The sequence below is a fragment of the Nestor notabilis genome, unplaced genomic scaffold, assembly GCF_000696875.1.
Source record: "Nestor notabilis isolate BGI_N333 unplaced genomic scaffold, ASM69687v1 scaffold17386, whole genome shotgun sequence".
In the NCBI taxonomy this organism is placed as follows: domain Eukaryota; kingdom Metazoa; phylum Chordata; class Aves; order Psittaciformes; family Psittacidae; genus Nestor; species Nestor notabilis.
The window spans coordinates 48233-68089 of record NW_009933480.1 but is presented as its reverse complement, the minus strand read 5'-3'; the positions used below and the strand labels follow the sequence as shown (position 1 = coordinate 68089).

The 19857-nt window shown below is 42.5% G+C and overlaps 1 protein-coding gene across 1 annotated transcript in view; it reads right to left on the bottom strand.

Annotated features, from left to right (window-relative positions):
* Positions 1–397: 397 nt before the first annotated feature.
* The window catches only part of FOXP1 (forkhead box P1), a gene marked incomplete at its 5' end in the record, with an annotated part of 65878 nt that continues 46418 nt past the window's right edge, over positions 398–19857 (bottom strand). Inside the window, 7 exons of the mRNA XM_010016901.1 lie at positions 398–1494; positions 7334–7500; positions 11006–11075; positions 13170–13291; positions 17896–17997; positions 18632–18708; positions 18817–19018. Coding sequence (XP_010015203.1) covers positions 1350–1494; positions 7334–7500; positions 11006–11075; positions 13170–13291; positions 17896–17997; positions 18632–18708; positions 18817–19018 — 885 coding nt within the window. The remainder of the gene's footprint in view (positions 1495–7333; positions 7501–11005; positions 11076–13169; positions 13292–17895; positions 17998–18631; positions 18709–18816; positions 19019–19857) is intronic.

Below are 19857 nucleotides of genomic sequence, written 5' to 3'. Positions count from 1 at the left end.
GCATAAAAAGAAAAAAAAAATAATCATAATAATAAATGTATAGGTGCCCATCTCTGTAATCTTAGATATTCCAGAAAGATTTGTTGACCCATTAGAACTCGTGTTAAACAACCAAGAACCTGCCACTGTACTATTCATCCTCTAACAAAAGTGAACTCTGTTGGTGCTGCATATATTTCTTTGTGCTGTTCAATTTTGTGGCATTTGCTAATATTCACCATTGCTGCCAAAAAAAAGTAATAAAAAAAAATAATCAAAAAACCAAAAAAAAGAAAAATATATTAAAAATACTGCTTTGTGGAATGAATCTGTGTTGCTTCCTACAGTGTTTCTATGTTCATCTGTCATTCATTCTCATTCTTGCAGTACTTCGTTCCTCTCTCTCCGCTGGACAACCCTTCCACATGTATCGTGCAGCATTTGGGACCTTTTCAAAAAACAACAACAAAAAAAAGGAGACACCAAAATGGAATGTTTTCCATAGCTAAAGAAAACATGGTGGCATCTGAAGGAAACTGGAATGAATGACAGAAAAAACTACAAACAATTCAATGACATTCAGCTTCGTATAATAAAAACACCTATTAACATTCATCACAAAGTACAGAAAACGTTGAAGCCTCCGAGAGGCCCTGGGCCCAGATGAGGCCTGAGGTCAGAACTTAAAATGGTAGAGGAGAAGTGGGGCGGGGGAATAAAAGCAATACATTAAAATGTTTGGGATAATTTTTTCTTTTAACCCCTCCCCGATATACACGCTCACACGCACACACACATATCCACACACGTGCACACACAGGCCTTCCCCATCCCAAATGGAAGCAAAAAAACAAGGAAAAAAAAAAAGGGAAAAAAAAAGAAACCAACCAAAAAACAAAAATATGGAGTAAAGGCAGTGATAATCAACATGCAGTACTGTGCAAATATGTTGTCCATTGGAATCCTTAAAATCTGGGCAAAGACTTGATCTGCAGTTCAGGTGTACATGCTCAGTTTGATGTCCTCAAGTGTCCAAAATTGGCAGGACCTGCAGTCCACAGCTGGCTGCTAAATGCAAGTGAATCAGTTTAGCAAATTTACAACACTGATGTTGACTGTAAGAGAGGAAAATCCCAAGTACCAAACAAGTCCATCCAATGCACAGAGTACAAATTCCTTTTTTCAACAAAAAGTAGAAAAATCAAAAATACTCCCAAATGGGATACTTGATGGCACTAAGAGTTAACATATTTCATAGTTGTCAAAGTGGACTGAGAATCCTCCAGACTGTACAATAATGGAGAGATTTCACAGCTAAGTTTGACGCGTTCTTCCAATCTTCATTCTCAGCATAACGATGTCAGACATACTCATTCTATGTCCTCATTTACAGGTTCATCTTCATAATCTCTGTCATGATCAAAATCTGGACTGTGGTTGGCTGTTGTCACTAAGGATAGCGGGCCTTCATTTTCATCTGGATCTAACGGTTCTTCTTTGACATGCACGGGGTGCCTGGAAAAACAAAACCATGGTCAATCAGCAAGTTGCTTGTTAAAAAATGGTTTTCACAGCTTGATTTGGGGAGAAATATAAGGTGGTTTGCGGGTTCAGACTTGATGCACTAGGTCTAAGAGCTCCAGGTCACGGAGGAGAAGACCCTCAGATTCTGCACTAGCCACTGAAGCCGAGCAAAGGCTACACTGGGCAGGCAGCAATCAACTTCCCTGGGAAAACACTCTGGGAGGAGCACCTCGATAGGGCTTCCGTCTCAGGATCGAGAGAAAAACGCTCTCAGCTGACATATTAAGTTAATACAATCTTTGGATAAATAAGCAGAATAAGCATCCGAATGGTAAAGCAGCAGTTCGCCAGCCCGCCGAGCCGGCGGAGGCTGGGCTAATCATCGCGCGCTGTGTGTGCAGCGTCTCTCGTTAACATGCAGAACCTGTGAGACAACTCTCCAGAGGACGACCCCAAGTGAGGTTCTATCATTAATCAACTTCAAGCAAACACAGCAAAGAGACACCATGATACATGCTTTAAACTCCAAATTAATGCATATTTTTACAAACTGTCAATAAGGGAAGAAAAGCCCTGCCAGGAAACACAAACAGAGAGGAAACGGCTTGCTCAACACAACAATATGATAAGAAAGCACAGTCCTAAAGAGAATAATAACACTGTCAGCTGTAAACAAGGCAGAACATGATCCCCAGCTCGTGGTGGGCACAAGGATGTACTAAAGAGATGAGATCTGCCAAATTTCTCGTTACGGCATCACACATGAATAACCTGTGGGGGAAGAGGGCTTGGTCATTCAAAACGGGTATGATAACAATTGAAAATTGTTGTTCGTAAATCATATTTACAACAAATCCTATACAAATACAAATTACCTCCCCCCCCCCCCCCCCCTTTTTTTTTGTTCAACAGCTTTTGAAATGTAAAATAGCCATGTGAGTCAATAGTGTCTTGTTGCTGGGACTTTAAAGGAAAGTAGGATTTTATTGACATTACCAAGTATTAATAATGCGACACAGCAATGGAGACCCTGTTTGCTTCCTAAATAATTGATGTTGTAGGCAATCCCTTAAAATAAAGTGTTAATGAGTTCAAGTCCCACTCTGTCTCTCATTGAGTTGATATCCACCTCCTAGAGTCTTGGGTTTTCTCCACAAGGGCTAATTTAACCCTTTCATATAGGCTCTGTGCAACCACGATCTGAAGCGCAAACCTTCCTTGTAAGAACTTTTTCTCTCTAGTGCAGCTTCGCTTTAAAATGAATGATTTAAAATAGCTGCATTTTATTTTATGGTCTGTGTGGATAGGAACAACAATACTGTTTGTACTCTGCTGCACTGATGGACAGCAAGAATAAATCATCAAACAGGGAAAATGGGCTTGGTAGCTGCGTACAAGCCAAAGGTACCCTGCCTACTGCAAATGAGCGAGGTGAACCACTTGTACCCCTGCACAGTGTGCAAAGCTGTACCACACCCTGCTATTTATTTTGGCTTGAGTTTAAGAAGCATCTAACTTGCTGACTACAGACATTTCTAATGCGAGCTGTGAATGCCTTTCAAGTACCTACATATTTCAGCTTCTTGAGTTGTAAAGTCAAGAAGATCAATACTGAAGTATTAACTGCACCTTCCAACCCACCCGACAAAGGAAGAAGTGACGCAATATCCATGTACACACCTCTATCCCCTTCAAATCATAGAATCATAGAGTGGGTAGGGTTGGATACATGCCCTATCAACACACTCTGGGAGCAAAAGGGTTCCTCTGCAAGTTGCATAATTTTTGCAAAAAATACGATGAGAGAGATATCGATTGTACAATTTTGACCTAATTATTGAAAAAGGAGGGGTAAAAAAGTACTGGGAGGAGATGATTCAAACATCAGAGGTTAGGAATTAGCATAAGCGTATCAAAAGTCTCGCAAGCAGACCGGCACTGCAGAGGTGGTAACTGTCCTGGCAGCTCGTGGCCCTCACAAACGTGAAACCATGCTGATTATTTGCAACTAGGAAAACTTGTATTATGAATAGGCTGTGGGGCCCCTCACTTGGGAGAAAACATGAAATGAAAAACAGAAGAAAAACGGGGGAAAAGCGCCTACACATAGAGATGGATAAAGTGTGTGCTACCCGGCCTTTATGGCAGTGATCTCTTTTAAAACTGCTTTAATTTAGCAGTCCTGTTTGCTGGTTTCTGGCTTTGATGCTGCTGCTGGGCTTGTGTGTTTTGTGCTCGGTTTCTTGTTTAAAAAGTATTATTTTTGAAAATGCAAATGGGAAATGTTAAAAGGAGAGAGGAGAACACACGTCACATGCAGCTGAGGTGGCCTTGCTGCATGGACCAGAGTTTCTCCAAAGGCTGCATTCTACCATCTTGTCCTTGGCCGGAGGGCAGAAGGGAATCGGTGCCAGTATGTAAGTGTATTAACCACCCAAAATGCTGCGAAAGCTCCTGCAAAGGTCCCTGGACCTTTCCAAAGCAAACTCTGCCCCCCTTCTGGTTTTGTTATGAAAGCAGGTGAAACCAGGTGGTTTTAACTGAGTTTCTCTTTAGTTTGGTGTGGTTCCCAGAAGTCAAAAAAGCCCAAAACTTCAGGAGTGAAAAGCAAAGCAAGCACCAAGTTGTGAAAAGGGCTGTTTGACCCCAAGCGAGACAAAGCCGGAAAGGGCCACAAAGCCACAGGGAGGCACAGCCACACCAGCCTCCTCCAGCAGCTCACGTGTTGCAGACATCAGAGACTGAGCTTGGCAAAAACTCCATCCCCCAAATTAGGAGGATATCTGGGAAATACACCCCACAGAGAGAGATCTGCCAGGAAAACAACAACAAAAAATCACCTCCTTGTGTACTGTGTCAGTTGTAACCACGAAGTAGCATGTGAGGAGGAAACCTTACTGAATCCGTGATTTTGCTCAAACATTTCAGAGCAACTGAAATAAATAAGCTTAAATAAGCTCAAAGGCAAAGGGAGACTTTCATATCTCTCAAGTTAAATCTGAATCTCCATTTACCACCTCACCAAAACCCCAAACTGGGGGAAGGAAAACTTCCTTTAGAGACTGAAGAATTCAGTCTCTTGAATTACAGAAAAGGTAAATGCTGGCCTAAGCAAAAAGGAAAAAAAAAATGGGGGGTTGGGGGGAGAGAAAGGGAAGAAAAAAGAAAGGGTTTCCCATTTCTGTTTTTATAGTAGCAGAATCTCAGCACATTCCTTTTAAGTAGACGCCTAAGACTCCAGAAGGGGTTAACAATAAATAACCTTGCTGAACAGAGATTCCCCTTCTTTTCACATCTGAGTAATTCTTTTGTTTGTCCACTCTGGGAACAGAGGAGTTTTTAATAAAGCTGACTGTTGTTTAAAGCCACTGAGTACTGGTGGTGCACACAGCATGGAGTAGTTTGCTTTGTGGCTACCTTTGGAGCATATCAGGATGAAAGTGTTATGTCCCCAAGCTGTAATTATGCGACTACTTTCTAGTGTTTCAAAAGGAGGGAGAGAGAAGGGGAAAAAAAAGAAAAAAACCTAGCTGTGGTTCAATGTGTCATAAAAAGGAAACGAATGAGCGGTAATAAGACTTCAGCTAAAGTGTTAGACTTCTTAGCTGTCATGTTAACAAGGTCCTTTAAACCTTACAATAAAGTTTAAAGCTTGATTTCTTCTAATATACTGAAATTGTTTAAAAAATAATTTGCATGATGACAAGGAAATCTGTTCTGAGAAAAAAATGGAAAATGTCATTAGCAAAGCAGGCTGACGGGAAAGGAGAGGTTGCACAGCGTCTGGAAATTTGCTGTTGACTCATGGCTGTATTTAGTAAACAGGGTAAAACCCCCTGATGTGTGAATGGTGTTCTGGCTCTAGATCCCTTCGAACTACTTAGAAACACCATTTTAAGGGGAAGCTCAGAGGCTGGTATTGGAACATCACCCGGCCACATTTTACTTAAGCAAAAAGAAATGTTGAGCAGAGAACACATATATTATCAATTCTGAGAAAATGAAAACACTCAGGAAACAATCATTTCCATATTACAACAGAAAATTGGATTTTCTGGTGAATAATGAAAATGAGGCATCGCTCCCCCTGACCTCCTCTCTCTCCAGTATTTGTTCTGTGCCCCTCACCTTGGTATCAATGTGCTAAGAGATGATTATTAAGTGCAACAAAGGCCACAGCTATGCACAGTTCTGGAAGATGTCCTAGCCTGTTTCAACTCAGTTATTTTTCCCTCCTTGCAGTCTCTTCAAAGACAACAAAACCTTAGGTGAAATGAGAAGTGCATGAACTACACTAGCCTTGAACTTGCTAAAAAATAATTACTTGGATTAACGCAACATCATAAACGTTCATCCCTGTCTGTTAGGCCAGGAGAAACCCTTGGGAGAAGTCTTGTTTCTGGAGAAAAGCCACGTCCCCCCACTCCTCCTTCACGCCAGCCCTACATGGTCACGGGGCAGAGGATAACGAATTGTGACTAAAACTGCCTCAAGATGAATCCGTTTGTGAGGGATGGAAAGTGTGTCATGCAACGCTACTTTGGAGGGAGATAATTAATACTGCACAAACAATTACTGGAAAAGCTAAACACGTTATTTGAATGTTTTGAAGTAAATGGTGAAAGACAATGTTTAAATTAATTATTAATTAAAAATGAATGTTGCCATCTTTAAAGTTTTTTTTCAAAGCACTTTGTGCACTGATTTAAAATGCTGCAATATCAAAGTATCCAGAGCCTCAGATTCCTTCGTGCTCCCTCCCCTCTGACAACACATTATGCAGGTGGGAAACTTTTTTTTGCCATTAAATGCTAATTAGTTTCACAACTAATTACGATCATGGTATTAGGTTAATGTTTTTCTACTTTTTGATTTAGACTTACTTTTGTAAATCCCCCATTCAAATTACTTTGAAGTAAAAGACTACAAATTAGTTCTCTTTTTAATGTGTAATGTGAGCCGTGGCAATCCAGCCAGTAATTTTACAGCCTGTTGTGAGGAGCAGAAAGGCAGCGTGGCTCTTGTGCAGCCGTTTGCATAGGTACCCAACTGCTTGAGAACTACAGGACTTAGAAACTCCAGCTTCCTCACCAGCCGCCAATTACCCAGTGTGTAATGTGAGGGGAGGGGAGAGTTTACAGCTTTGCAAACTCACTCCATCACCCCATAAATACTGAACACACCCATCGGGGCATCACACCCTTCCTGCCTTACCCTTTTCCTGCGCCAGCTTGCTGCCCGGGTACCATTCACGTTGAGCAGGGACAGAGATCCCACATTACTTCATGTGGTTATATATGCCCTCATTATACTGCCGTCTGTTGCTATAATGCTCCTATTAATTTTCCTTTTGATATTTTAAGAGCAATCTATAAATCAAGCAGACCTTCACGTGTGCCATCGTTAATGCCTAGTAAGACCATTGTGTGTTGAGTGGTTCTTTTTAGACCCACCAAACAAGCCCATTTCCCAGCTCTGCTCCATCGGCCGCACTTGTTGCATGGACCAAAGGGGAGAGAAATCACAACTTTTTTCTCCAAGAAACACAGTTGCCTATGAGATTTTGCTAAGTTTAAAGACAAGAATTGAGAACAACAATTTTATAGCTTCATGTGCTTGTTGGACTGGATTAAGCTGGTATGTTTTATGTAGAAACTGGTAAACAGCCCTTTTATGTTCTAAAGAACCTAAGCATGTCCCCAGATGGAGATACCTACTCTTGCTACTTCATCCATGAACCTCAGGAACCAACCACAAAGGTCTCCAGAGTCACACTTCAGCAGACAGGAAGACAACCCCAGAGCCACGGACGTGCCTCTGCCGTACTTACATTGCTTGCATAGGGGAACGTCCTGGACTACTGTCACTCCCGTTACTGTTCGTATGCTCCATTGCACCGTTGAGCTCTTCCCTCATCGCGTTGGCTAAATTGCCCAGAGTGGGATTTCCCATGGAAGCAGTAGTGTATAGAGGTATACTGTTCTCAGCCATTGAAGCCTGCCAAGGACACAAACAAATATCTGAGGAGCCATGACTAACATTTTTATATGTTGTACAACACACTCACTTCTTCCAAAACATTCTCCACATTTACATTATTTGCAATTACCAGGTTTTAAAATATTGTGCTTTCTGATAGGTATTACACTGATTCCACCAAGGGAAATTTAACATCATTTACATCTGGGTTTAAGCATTCATAGCTGTATTGGCCTGTGAGAGGATGGAGCTTTCCATTCCCTATTTGGAATTAAACCCCCTGGAAAAAATAAAACGTCCTCTTCCTATTTTCATTTTGCAAAATTGTGTTTGGGGCTTTGGGGTTTTTTGTGGCTTAGGTTTGGGTTTGGGTTTTGTTTTTAATGAAATGGGGAAAAAAATCTGGACTTGCTCAGCTGGTAACTTTGTACCAAGCAGGAGGGCAGTGGTACCAAGTTTGGTCTTCCTTGGGTCCCAAGACTGGATCAGTCAAGTTGCATGGATCTACCCGAGAGCTGAACCAGACCACGTAAATCTTCTAAGCCTCAGCAGCTCAGCTCTTAGCTTAGCTATTACAGACCTGACCATTTTATTTCGATTTTAACTTGTTCTAAAGAAATGCCATGCAGAGGCACACCGGAGTTAACTTTCTAAATGGAAATCTTTGCAGGAAGAGAATGAACTGTTAAATATTTTCCTTCTGATTCCCACCATTCTGACTGCTAATATTTACTGTGTGTCAGCATTAGCTCATGTTGACGGCACAGTCCTGCGCCCAGCGTGGCAGCAGTGGGAGCGCAGAAGCCCCGAGCCCCAGAGGAGCCCAACATCTGGCAGGGATGGGATGCACGGCTTTCCAAGGCCGTAGCACCCAGGGACTCAAAGGACATTTAACCATTTCACCCTTCCCAGCCGGATCTGGCTGACATCATCCACAGCTCTCTGAGTGCTGGAGAGCCACAGACTCTGGCTCGGCAGCACTCGACCTGCTCCGGGAGGAGGTCAGCCGGCTGCAGCAGCGAAGCCAAAAACTCCACCAGGCTCCAGGTCTGCGTGATGCAAACCCTGCCCATGGGAGGGGAATCCATGCAAATGTACTCTCCACTGAATGCTCTCGCCTGCTCCTAATTCATGGGAGAAAACTCCTTGCTTGTTGCCATCCGAGCCAGCAGAGTTGTTTGCAGGCACAGAGAGAGACTGGGCTGCGGGAGACAGGATGGGAAGGGGAGGAATGACCAGCACTGACTGCAGCATCTTCAGGAGCACAGCCCCTTTTATTCTTCCTTACATTGACCTCTCCATGTGCAGCCCTATGTGTCACACATGATTACAAAAGCTATTCTAACGGGGAGGATTATTTTTATCTTCTTGATTCAACAACCGGCAAACTCATTGTGATTAGGGGATGCAAAGAATGGTTCACATTTCCTGCACTTGGCAAAATAATGACTCAAGTTCTTCACCCATAGTGATAACTTGTAATTGCAGTAAAGCAATTTACTGGGGGAGAGGTGGGACACGAAGAGTATCAGCTATAAAGATAGTAAGAGGGGAGGGGGGTGTTTTGGGAGCCCTCGGTGACCCGCTGGCAAAAGAAAGCTCTGGTGAGAGCTGGAGTCCTTTCCACACACAGAGGGGAGAGGGCTGCTGCTTCTTCCTCTCACAAGGGAAAACAGATGGAGGAGATGTCAGAGGGGTCTGGGTGAAGGAGAGGGGCAGCTCTGCCACCCCACAGGGAAAGAAAACCCGCCTGCCATCCCAGGGATGTGCAAAGAACCAGTCTTTGGTGATGACTGCAAAAGCCTAAGGAACAGTTCTTGTTAATTATTAATTAGGCTGAACATAGGCACTGGCAGGTAAAGTGGCTTTGTGTCCTAAGAGGAAGGTTGCTGCCCAAGTGAGGTCCAAAATGCCAACATGGAACCAGCCACACAGATGGATTCACCCAAGCCCCTGCATGGCATCCAAGCACCTGGTGGAATTTTGCCTCCAGAATCCAATGACAGGGGAGAGCAGTGATGAACCTGCTGGTACATTTTCAACCTAAAAGAGGCCCTGTCCACTGCAATGTATATTGTTCACCCCCTTTTATTAGAGGGGTCACAGCGGTAGCAAATCTGGCCCAGGCTCTTCTCTCCATCAACTCAGTTCACACGATCCTATGGGGGGGTGGGCATGAATACATGTCACTTCCAGGAAAAGAGGGAAATGGGAACAGTTTGGAGGTTATCATGAAAGACAAGAATGGATGGAGATGACGACAACGACACGTGTTTCAGAAATAAAACATGAACAGTTCCATATGACAAGCATATTAATTGAAATTAGTCACATAGTTAACAATGTGAAGAAATGCAGGATCATTTCGTTTTTGCCTTTCAGCCTCATGAATGTAAAATGTGCTTGTAATCTTAATACTATTCAAGAGACAAAGCAGTCTTTAAAAAATCACACTTCACAAGACTCAAGGGAAAATAAGTTACTAATGAATGGTATTTACAGTTGCTGCATTTAAACATGCTTTCCTCTGCTTTTCAGAAGTTACTGCATGAACTCAAATTAGAAGAAACATTTGTTCTTCTCCTAATAATCTGTTTCTTGGTTCTGCAAAGAGAAGTCTGCCAAACCTTCCACAAAATGCAGTCGCCCAAGCAAATACTCACAGCCATCAATGAACTTCTCGAGAAGCAACCCCCAACAAACAACTGGGGTGCAACCACACACGGATTCATTCACAATGTACGGAACAGGCTTGAACTCCACACAAACATACACACACCCCCTTGCAAATTCAGGGCACAGTAATGCATTCATATCTTTGTTTCACATAGCAAATACCGACTTTACCTGGTGCTTCTGAGATAGACTCAGGAATTTGTGGAGAGGGGAAAAAAACACAGCGCATGAAAAAGAGCTGGAGACATGCACACTTTTAGGCTGCAAGTTATTAATTGTGCACCAACACTTGTGTATGTCTACAGAATGAAAAAACAGAATTTGTGTCTTACAGTTTAAATCAATAAAAATAACCTTCTTTTTTTCTATAGGAATTGCGACGTTTATTTTCTACTAACAATAGGAAGATATGCAAAAATAGCCCTTAAAAGAAAAGGGGGAAAAATGATCTGCTTTCTCTTTAAACCCATGAACAATAGAAGGTCACGTGCTGCAGTATCCTATCATTCAGCACATTAATAGCTGTGCTAGAGTAATTACACTTGTGGTATTTTTGCCTCAAGTGAAATTCTGAAATAAGAGGATGGAAATTATGATACTGCTGATAAATATTAATAAGTGAACTTTTAATTTTTTTGCCACAATATTCAAAATGCTAAGCATCTAGCTAATGCTGAAGCAGCCTGATATGTGTTTGCCTCCAGGGACTATGATGCTTTATGCACTTAAGAAAAAAGTTTAACGGAATTAAAATTTAATATCTAATTAGAGCAAGGCTAATATATTTTGAAATGAGTGGGGAAGACACACGCCTCTGTTGCATATTTGCTCCAGTCATTAATCTTACCTGTAAAGCAGCATTGAGAGGTGTGCAGTAGGTGTGGCTGGTCTGTATGTTTTTAATAAGAGAAGGGTTACTGCATAAGAAAAACATAAAAAAGAGAGTTAAATGCAACCAACTTCTGTGCGAGCGTTTCAAGCATGTAATGCTTCCTCCCACACCAGCAAACTAGAGCTGAGACTCCTTTTCCATACAAGTTCTCTCTTCATTTCTCTCTTTTTTTTTTAATTTAAAGAAAGTGTCTGAGTTTCAGGCTACAGTTATCATATTTGCCTTTACTAAATAAGGAACATCATTATCTCTCAACGTTACCTCGCCATGTGTTCTACTACCCTGCATTAGTAGCACATCTTGGCATCTCTGCTCATTTTAGCTGTGTTCAGGAGAAATTCTCCAATATTCGCCGTGTCTGGGAGCCAGTTACCATGTAAAGGTCCATCATGAGGAGCTATGAGCAAAAGCATCACGGGACATTTTAAATACTGCTTCATGCAAATCATCCTCAAAGTCGCTGGCAGCAGAGTCCCTCGCAGTGGAGCAGGGGACTGCGATGAGAGAGGATTTGAGCCACGTTACTTCCTGCCAGGCAATGGCCAGAAAGCGACTGCCTACACCATCACCCCTACCAGTTCAGGGCTGTGGGCACGGAGGCATGACAGCAGGTACTGCTGCACCGCAGCGACGCGGTACAGACCACAAAGAACAACATGCTGCCCTAAAGGCCATTTTAATAAAAACTATTCTGGTGTGCTATTCTGGACCCTTACTTTAGTCATCTTAAGTTTACATAAGGGGTCGGATTTGAGGAAAATGAATGCCAAGCAGATCTGCTCTCTCTGTAGCAGGCATCTAAATACCACTGGTTCCGCCAGCGGGGGGAAAAAATATTAAAGAAGAATCATCAAATACAAACTAGATAAAAAGTGACAATGCAAAAAATCTCCAACAAGTTTTATCACTCACTGGCTATACTTATTATTGGGTGGTTTTTTTTCACGTGGGAATAAATCATGGTGAGAAGAGTCTTAACTGAGCCTCTCCCACAGGGACCAGCAAGGATCAGTTGTCCTGGAGAGATGGCCTTCAAGTAAAGGTCAAAGAAAATTGCTTTGGGAACCCCAGGAATATTTGTGCATGGTTGTTGTAGACACAGGTTGGCCTGTTGATTATAATCTTTACAGCTGATCACACTGCACTTCCAAACTTTTTAAAGTTAATTCAGCGTTTCTAGCACCTGACTCTATTTCTTTGCAAAACAAAGCATACAACTGAAAGTAAAGGAAAATATCAGAGTTAAAACTCGTCTGAAGCCTTTCCTGGCATGTATCTGTCTTCCTGACAGGTCTACAGCAGCAGATCTTCACTAGCGTGGCTAATTATTTTGGTCTACATTGCACTATAAACAAATGCTATCACACGCATGTTAAAGCAGAGTTATTACTATAGGCATCTGGATTATCAGAGTAGGACACACAAAATACACATAACAACCAAAAACTTAGTTTCTTTAGCAGCAAAGGTGATGTCACTATTTTGTGAAATGCAAGTCTACATGAGATGGGTAAATCATGCAAAGCAAAGCAACAGCAGAAAAAAAAATTAAAGCAAGTAAAAGCTCTTACTGTGCAACAAGCTCGCCAAAGTTTTCATCAGGGCAGTATTTTCGAGGACGGCCTCGTTGAATATGACGGCCACGTTTAAACTCTTCATCATCAACAGTCCAAAAGGACCCAAACTCATCCTCTACTCTGATAAAGCACTTATGCAGTGAGAGGTTGGTGCGAATGGCACCCTGGGACAAGAGCAGCAGCAAAGGAGATGAAGTGGAAACAAAGGGACACGGGATCGGGGACAGAACAGACATCAAATACAGGGAAAAGGAAAAAGAAAATAAAATGCAATAAGCATAAGCAAATGGTTTGTGAGGGTTAATATGCATTGCCACCTAAAAGCTACTAGCATGTGATGCAACAAACACCAAGCAAGCAGGGTCAGGGTACTGGTGGGCATACAAACAGTAGTGATGAGATGTTTGTCTTGGTTTCCCTTAACTGAAACAATGCGAAACCACCTGTGGTTGGTCTAACACCAGCTAGCAGCCAAAAGCCTCTACGTTAAACTGTAAGCATGATCCAAGCTAGGCTAAGAAGTTCAAACATGGTGGACATACCCACTGATCTTTTGTGGCCTTCGTTTTTGGAACTCTTGTTCATCCACTGTCCATACTGCCCCTTTAACGTTTTCTACTCTCACAAAACACTTGTGAAGACTAAGATTATGACGCACTGCATTCTGCAGCAAGTATAAAAGAGAAAACATTCAAAAACTTTCTATGAGAAAATGCTCATCATTGTCCAAGAACAGCAGCACAGTCAGCTTGACAGTCCTCATTTTGCAACGTTAAGCCCCTTCCCCTCCCCGCACCCGCTTGCTTTACATCTTCTTTTGCAAAGACAAAATAAATACGAGCTTAAACCCAAGATTAAAAATTCAAGTTACTCTTATCAATTATCCCCAGTGTGAATGAGAAGAGCCATCATTTTAAGCATGCACGTTGTACAATACAGCACATTTCATACAGAATACAAGAGGAACATTGCTCAGACATTTTCAAAACAAATATATATGCTCTGTAAAGAGAAACTTCTCCCCTCCTGGAAAAGGAAGCAGTTAGAAAGGATTTCAAACAAGTACAGACGGCTCAATTTAGCAGGGAGGCACTGGAGCTGGTGTTGTTGTGGCTTCCCACAGCTGGGCTAATGTGAATCAGGTGCCGAATGTCCTTCCATACCCATGGCATGGACCGGGGGCTCGGCAGCACCCCACCAGCCAGCACGGCACCGACTCCTGCCTCCATGGCCTGCTCTTATATGGAAGTTGGCTCCCATTTCTGGCAGACTACTGTACTGACTGATCTGAGCCTCTGCCAAGTGAAAACATGAGGAGGGCCCTCTGGAACAAAGTGATAATATCCCCACAGCTCATCACCCAGAGGGACCCGCGCTCATGGCATCCGATGCTCAGATGTCCTCTCTGCAGCTTGGTGCCGCAAAAGGATGAGCCAGGCCAACCTCTCCAACGTGCTTGGACCTTTAATGAAGCCAGACATAATGAGACACCTTACTATGCCCTGGCAAGCTGTTGGCTTTTCTGTCCTTGCTCCCTCTGAAATGGTGCCGAAAGCCTTGCTATTCCTCAAATGGAGTGCCATGCTCCTTCCCCGTTTTAGGAGCTTTCTGAGCAAATAGTCTACTACAACATTTGAACTCGATGATCTTAAAGGTCTTTTCCAACTCGAACAATTCTATGAGTCTACAAAGCCACTGGAATTTATACATGGAGCTTGTCCCCAGCACTGCTGAAAGGGGCTTGGTAAACAGGGAAAACAGAAGAAGCCATTTGCTGAGAATATGCAGGCGAACAAACTCCGTATCACTGGCACCACTGATTTAGTCAATCTGGTTGACTCGTTAGCAGGCACGATGCCAGCCAAACACATGGCCTAGGTCTAAGCAACTAAGAGACTACAATTTTTTTCCTTCCTTCGTTGTCTTCCTTTTTTTTTTATTGGTTTTCTTTATGATGAACATCGGGTCTGGATGGTGAAAAGGAGCTCTAATCATGAATGTCTAAATCACTGTGCAAACAAAGGGTATGCACAGTGCATTTGTCATGTAAATTAAGAGGCAGTGGTGTGTGTGCCTTGGAGGGGAAGGCTAAGGGTCTTTTGCTACTTTTCCATTTCTCTGCAATCACCAGCACAGTCCCCACACTCCTGCCTGTGGTGCAGGAAAAGATTCAGGGCTCAAACTGCCTTCACGCAGCAGATGCCTGAGTGCAAACGCGTCTCCTCTGGCTGTAGGTGCCCGATCCTGGCACTTCAGCTTTTCCACACTGATCTGGTTGTGAACTGGTGGAAAAATTAACCTCGAACATGCTTTTCCTCTCAGCAAAGCAGAAATGTAGAGGAGACCCAACCACTCCCATCAAGGCCACCTCCTTCTGTCCTTACTTTCTTCTGCCCTTTCTTTTCAATGACTTTTTTTTATTCTCCCTCCCACCTCTTCCAGGTTTCAATACTTTAGAAATTTTTGGCAAAACCCCTGATTTTGAGGTGGAGGAAAAACAAGCAAACGCCCCACACCTTATGGGCTAAAATCAGCCAGCTCAGCAACTGCTCACGGGTGCAGCACTAGTGCAACCTGACACAGGACTGCTGGCCCACATCTGGGTAACTCAGGCAGTTTCCTGTGAAAATGGGAACACTGTCAAGTCTGGAGCAAAATGTAAGAATAATAATGCTATTTCCCTCAGTGAAAGCTGATCTTGTAGTTCATACAGCAGTTGATCAAATACACACAGCAAAGTTCAGCAAAGGGAGATCTCTAAATTTGTAAACAGCCTCTAAATACATGGTTGAGCAGAAATATTTGTGTTCTTCTTTAATGCTAGAGAAATACTCTACAGTCCATTTGTGTTCTCTTGAAGTCAATGTGCAACTGATGGTTAAGGCTGCTGGATATGTTGAGACAAAGTTGAATACTTGCAAGATGTCCATGAAGCGTTGCCCTCACATTCTGTTTTCCACATGATCACCCATTTAAGGAATTCATGGCAGAAAAGAATTGTTTTGTTTCCCCTGCCTCTGGATACTTGCTATCTTAACAGTTTTATTTGAACAATACCCCAACGTTTTGGAGCCACACCTGCAGCCTGTGCCTCATGGCTGCGACTCAGTGCCAGCAAATTACTCCAAAAACTCAAAAGCAAACAGACATTGCCTCTGACCTGTCAGAACCAGTTCACAGTGCTCCCCCAGCAATCAGCTTAACAGAAAAATTAGGAGTTATTATTGTAAGATTATATATTTACCTTGTTAAAAATATTTGTATGCAAGCCACTTTTGCACAAAAATTACCCTGAACATGCTTGAATGTAGTAAATGAAAGGGTTTGTTATTTTAATAACTGCTCAGGCTCTGCTGTACTGCATTTTGGGAAAGAGGTTCATTTTGTAAAGGTCTTTATTCCTGCACTCTTCTGTGTTTTTAAAAGAGGGCTCAGGGAAGCATGCTCACACCAAACCCTGACCCTAAACTTGGGGAACACTAACCCAAATGCCCCCCAAGCATTAGCTGAAGGTGAGCACAAATCAGCACGTATATATTCAAATTATTCTGATTCTGCAATTAGCCCCTTGTGCTTGTTCTGCGCCCCGTGGGCTTCCCATCATGCCAATCCAGAGCTGCATTTTCATCCCTGCTGTTCCTGAAGGCTTAGCAGGAAAACCTCTATTATTTGAAGCAGCTGAAAATTTTGCTAGTGCTGGTGGAAGCTGGGGTGAAGCTCTTCCTCCCTGTAAAGTGAAGCAGGACCTGGACACCTGCACAAGGTCTCCAAATGGTACCAGCTTCCCTGGGACACACCTTGCCCTTCTGCAAGCCCTTAGGGTCTGCAGCTCAGTGTCCCTTGTCCTCTTCTGCAGAAGCACACTGCAAGTGCATGTGGCTTCTGGGACTGGATTTTATGTGATGCACAAAGCTAATTCCTAAGACTAGCCTCGCAGGAAATACAGCCAGGGCTGCCTGCTACCTTCTTCCACTCCCCTTCCATTTCCCTTCCCTTTGCTGCTGGAATTAAACAGGATTTTTACTTTAGCACCCACACCTGCACTGCTGAAAAGTCCTACTGGAACCACTCCAGCAGCAAGAGACAGGCAGGTCTAAAAGGATCTTAAATCAGGGAAAGTTAATTTCCTTTCTGGATAGTACGGAAGCTGCAAAGTGAAACACTGCTCATGTTTTCCAACATCAGTGAAGAATCAAAGCAGCAATCACAGAGACTTTTCCTGAACCTAAGAGTTTCTAGACCAAAGCTAAAAATGTACAACATTGTGCTGGGATCTGAATTAAAAGCAAAACATGCTACTAAACACCAAGCTAACTTCCAAGGACCATTTTTAGCTCCAACGTCTAAAGGAATTAATCCTAAATGCAGACTGAGTCAGGAAAAACAGGAGCTGATGAAACCACATGTATGGGACATACTTATCCTACCTGGTCATTTCAAGTTGCTTGAGAGCAACAGAGTTGCCTAGATTAAGAGAGGCTCAAAGTACCAGGGGTGCAATTTTTACAGCAATACAAGATCCTGTTATTTGATGAATTCCTTTGTCATTGCACTAGGTTCAGAAGCCAGCATGGCTATTATAACACTATATATAAAGAGAAGTAGCCCCCCAAAATATCAAAAAAAATTAACTCCTCAGACCTCTTATCTAACAGTATCTGAGGTAGTTACGGTAGGAAATTAAAGTGTCAAATAACAAGTTTATTTCTGTAAAACACATTTCTTATTGTGGAGCTTGCTTCTTCCATATGCTGTTCAATAAACTTCTGCTGTGTAATTTAAAAAATAAAGGAGGATTGTAACAGATCATTGTATGCAGTTAAGAGTCAACTGATTGAGGAAAGGAATCCACTGATCTATAGATCCTAGGGAAAAAAGCAGTCGTTGGGATTAGTCTGCGTAACTAGAAGACAAACAGTGTATCTTCTACTGACACAATAACTTTACCTCTTTTTTTATTCTTCCCTAATACGTTCCAGCTGAAGGGCTTGAGTTTCACTGCTAGCAGCAACCACACAGAGGAACTCGTGGCATAATCACAAAACATAAAAGCCAATAATGGGGATTCAATTAGTGGTTTTCAAAGGCAAAAGAGTTTTTCTGCCAAATATCAAATCGTTCCTGCAGATAAGGCACCCAGTGTGTGGCAAAACTGCCGATCTAGATTTTCATGTCCACACGTCGTTTCAATTTGTTATGTCATCAGCAAGGTCTACTCTGTACATGTCAGACAGCAAAGGCAAGAGGCACAGGTGGGCCAAGGCTTACCTTCCACGTCGCGGCGTTGCGTCTGAAGTAAGCAAACATTCGCGTGAACCAGTTGTAGATTTCATTTAGTGTTAGCTGTTTTTCTGGAGATTCGAGGATGGCCTTGTGAAGCAAAGCGATTGCAACATCAGTTATGAGCACACCAGTACAAAATACACTCACAGTTTTACTTTACCAAACACAGAAAGGAAGAAAGGAAGTAAAAAGAAGAGATTTGGAGCAAAAAATCCAAAGGAGGGTTTTCACAATATGAACTAAGATTAATGGCTGTATTTAACAGTTCAATGGCAAAATTCAAAATGGAATTATCTAATTGTTTTGAGTTTTTATTTCTGTTTCCTTACAGAAATATTAATTTATCAGTCATTCATAAAGCAGAATCAAAGAGAAATGCAAAACATTTCACTAGCTGATTAAAGCTCAGTAATTATTTAGAGCTCAGATTAATTCTAGGGATCAGAGATTACTGTAGCTTGTGATAATTGACTTGCCATCTTTAAACAGGCTCATTTTCACTGTTGTGTGAAATGAATTTCCTAATAATCACATCGTATTGTAATACTTAATCAAAAGCAATTATGTTATATATTGCAGTTCTAAAAACCCTTATAGTAAAGGTTTGAGCATTTGAGCACGCTTACATACCAAAGGTTTGAAAATCTATTTAATCCAGAGCGTGCATATATAGGGAGATATTTTTTCCCTAATCCAAATGCATGTGTTTGGCTCAGCTTACCTGTCTAATTAAAGATGCATACGTGAATGGTGGTCTAACTTCTGCGTTCTTATAAAATTCTTGGTTCTGGGCAATATCTGCTAAATGAGAGCAGTTGTTCTGTTATCATCACAGCCTGCTGCTGCCGGGCTTCAGGCAACACAAGCTGCCCCACCAGAGGGGCTGCACCACCAGAACCCCTTTACCTGAAGAAATGGGGACGTTGTATTTATCCGAGTACCGCCTCCGGATGGGTCCGACGTTGTGCATGCTCGTGGTAGTGATGACCGACGGTCCCTGTGTGACGGGAGTGATGGGCGCAGTTGGGGTGGTGGGAGTATGAGGTAAGCTCTGCGGAGATGCCTCGGATGCAGTCTTGGAAAGCGTGACGCTCGATACCAGATTCAGCTGTGGAGGGAAGGACGAGGTTTCATTACAAGAAGCATTCTGGCTAATGAAAGGCTGCAAGGAAAATTCTTGGTAACGGAGTCTTCCTCAGTTTGAAGCAGAGAGCACTTGCTTCAGCGCCAAGTGCTGTTGTATCATCTCCATCAGAAGCCAGTACAGTGAAATAAATACATACATTTCTGAACAGATTTAAAGAACAAATAACGTAGCCTGCTGCTGGAACTCCAAATCATGAATTTTTACCTAAACCTTAAAACAAGATCTCACACAGCACATAATAATTTTAGTATTTTATGTTAGTTCCATTGTTTCACAGCCTAAACGCCACACATCTCTTATTTCCATGCTGTCATTATGCAGAGCTGCTAATCAGTCTTCTTGGATAGTTCACTGAAGGCATCAGGCTTAAAATAAAAGGCAAGACTTTCCTAGGGATGTACTAGGGAGAAACTCAATCTCTCTGTTCAGCATTTAGGCTTTTTCTTTCCCCCCCCTCTGTTCATCCATTTTAAAAGCAAAGCCCAGAGTAGGTTAACACTGGAATAATTTAATTAATCACACTGCATGGAACACTCAAGGATTCGGTCCTGCAGAAGTGGCACCACTCTTTTCTCCTCCCAGGACAAAAGGTATTGGCATTACCTGCATGAAGCCCAGGCCAGGACAAACGGCAGCTTGCCACCTCGGGCTGTAAGACACAACTGTCTCCAGGGTTGTGTATCAAACCCAGCTCCAACTGAAGCATTTTTGATACACAACCCTATTTATATAACCAGCATCCACATTCCTCCCTGACCCTTCTTTTTGCCCTACATCGTCCTTTGAAAGACGATTCTTCA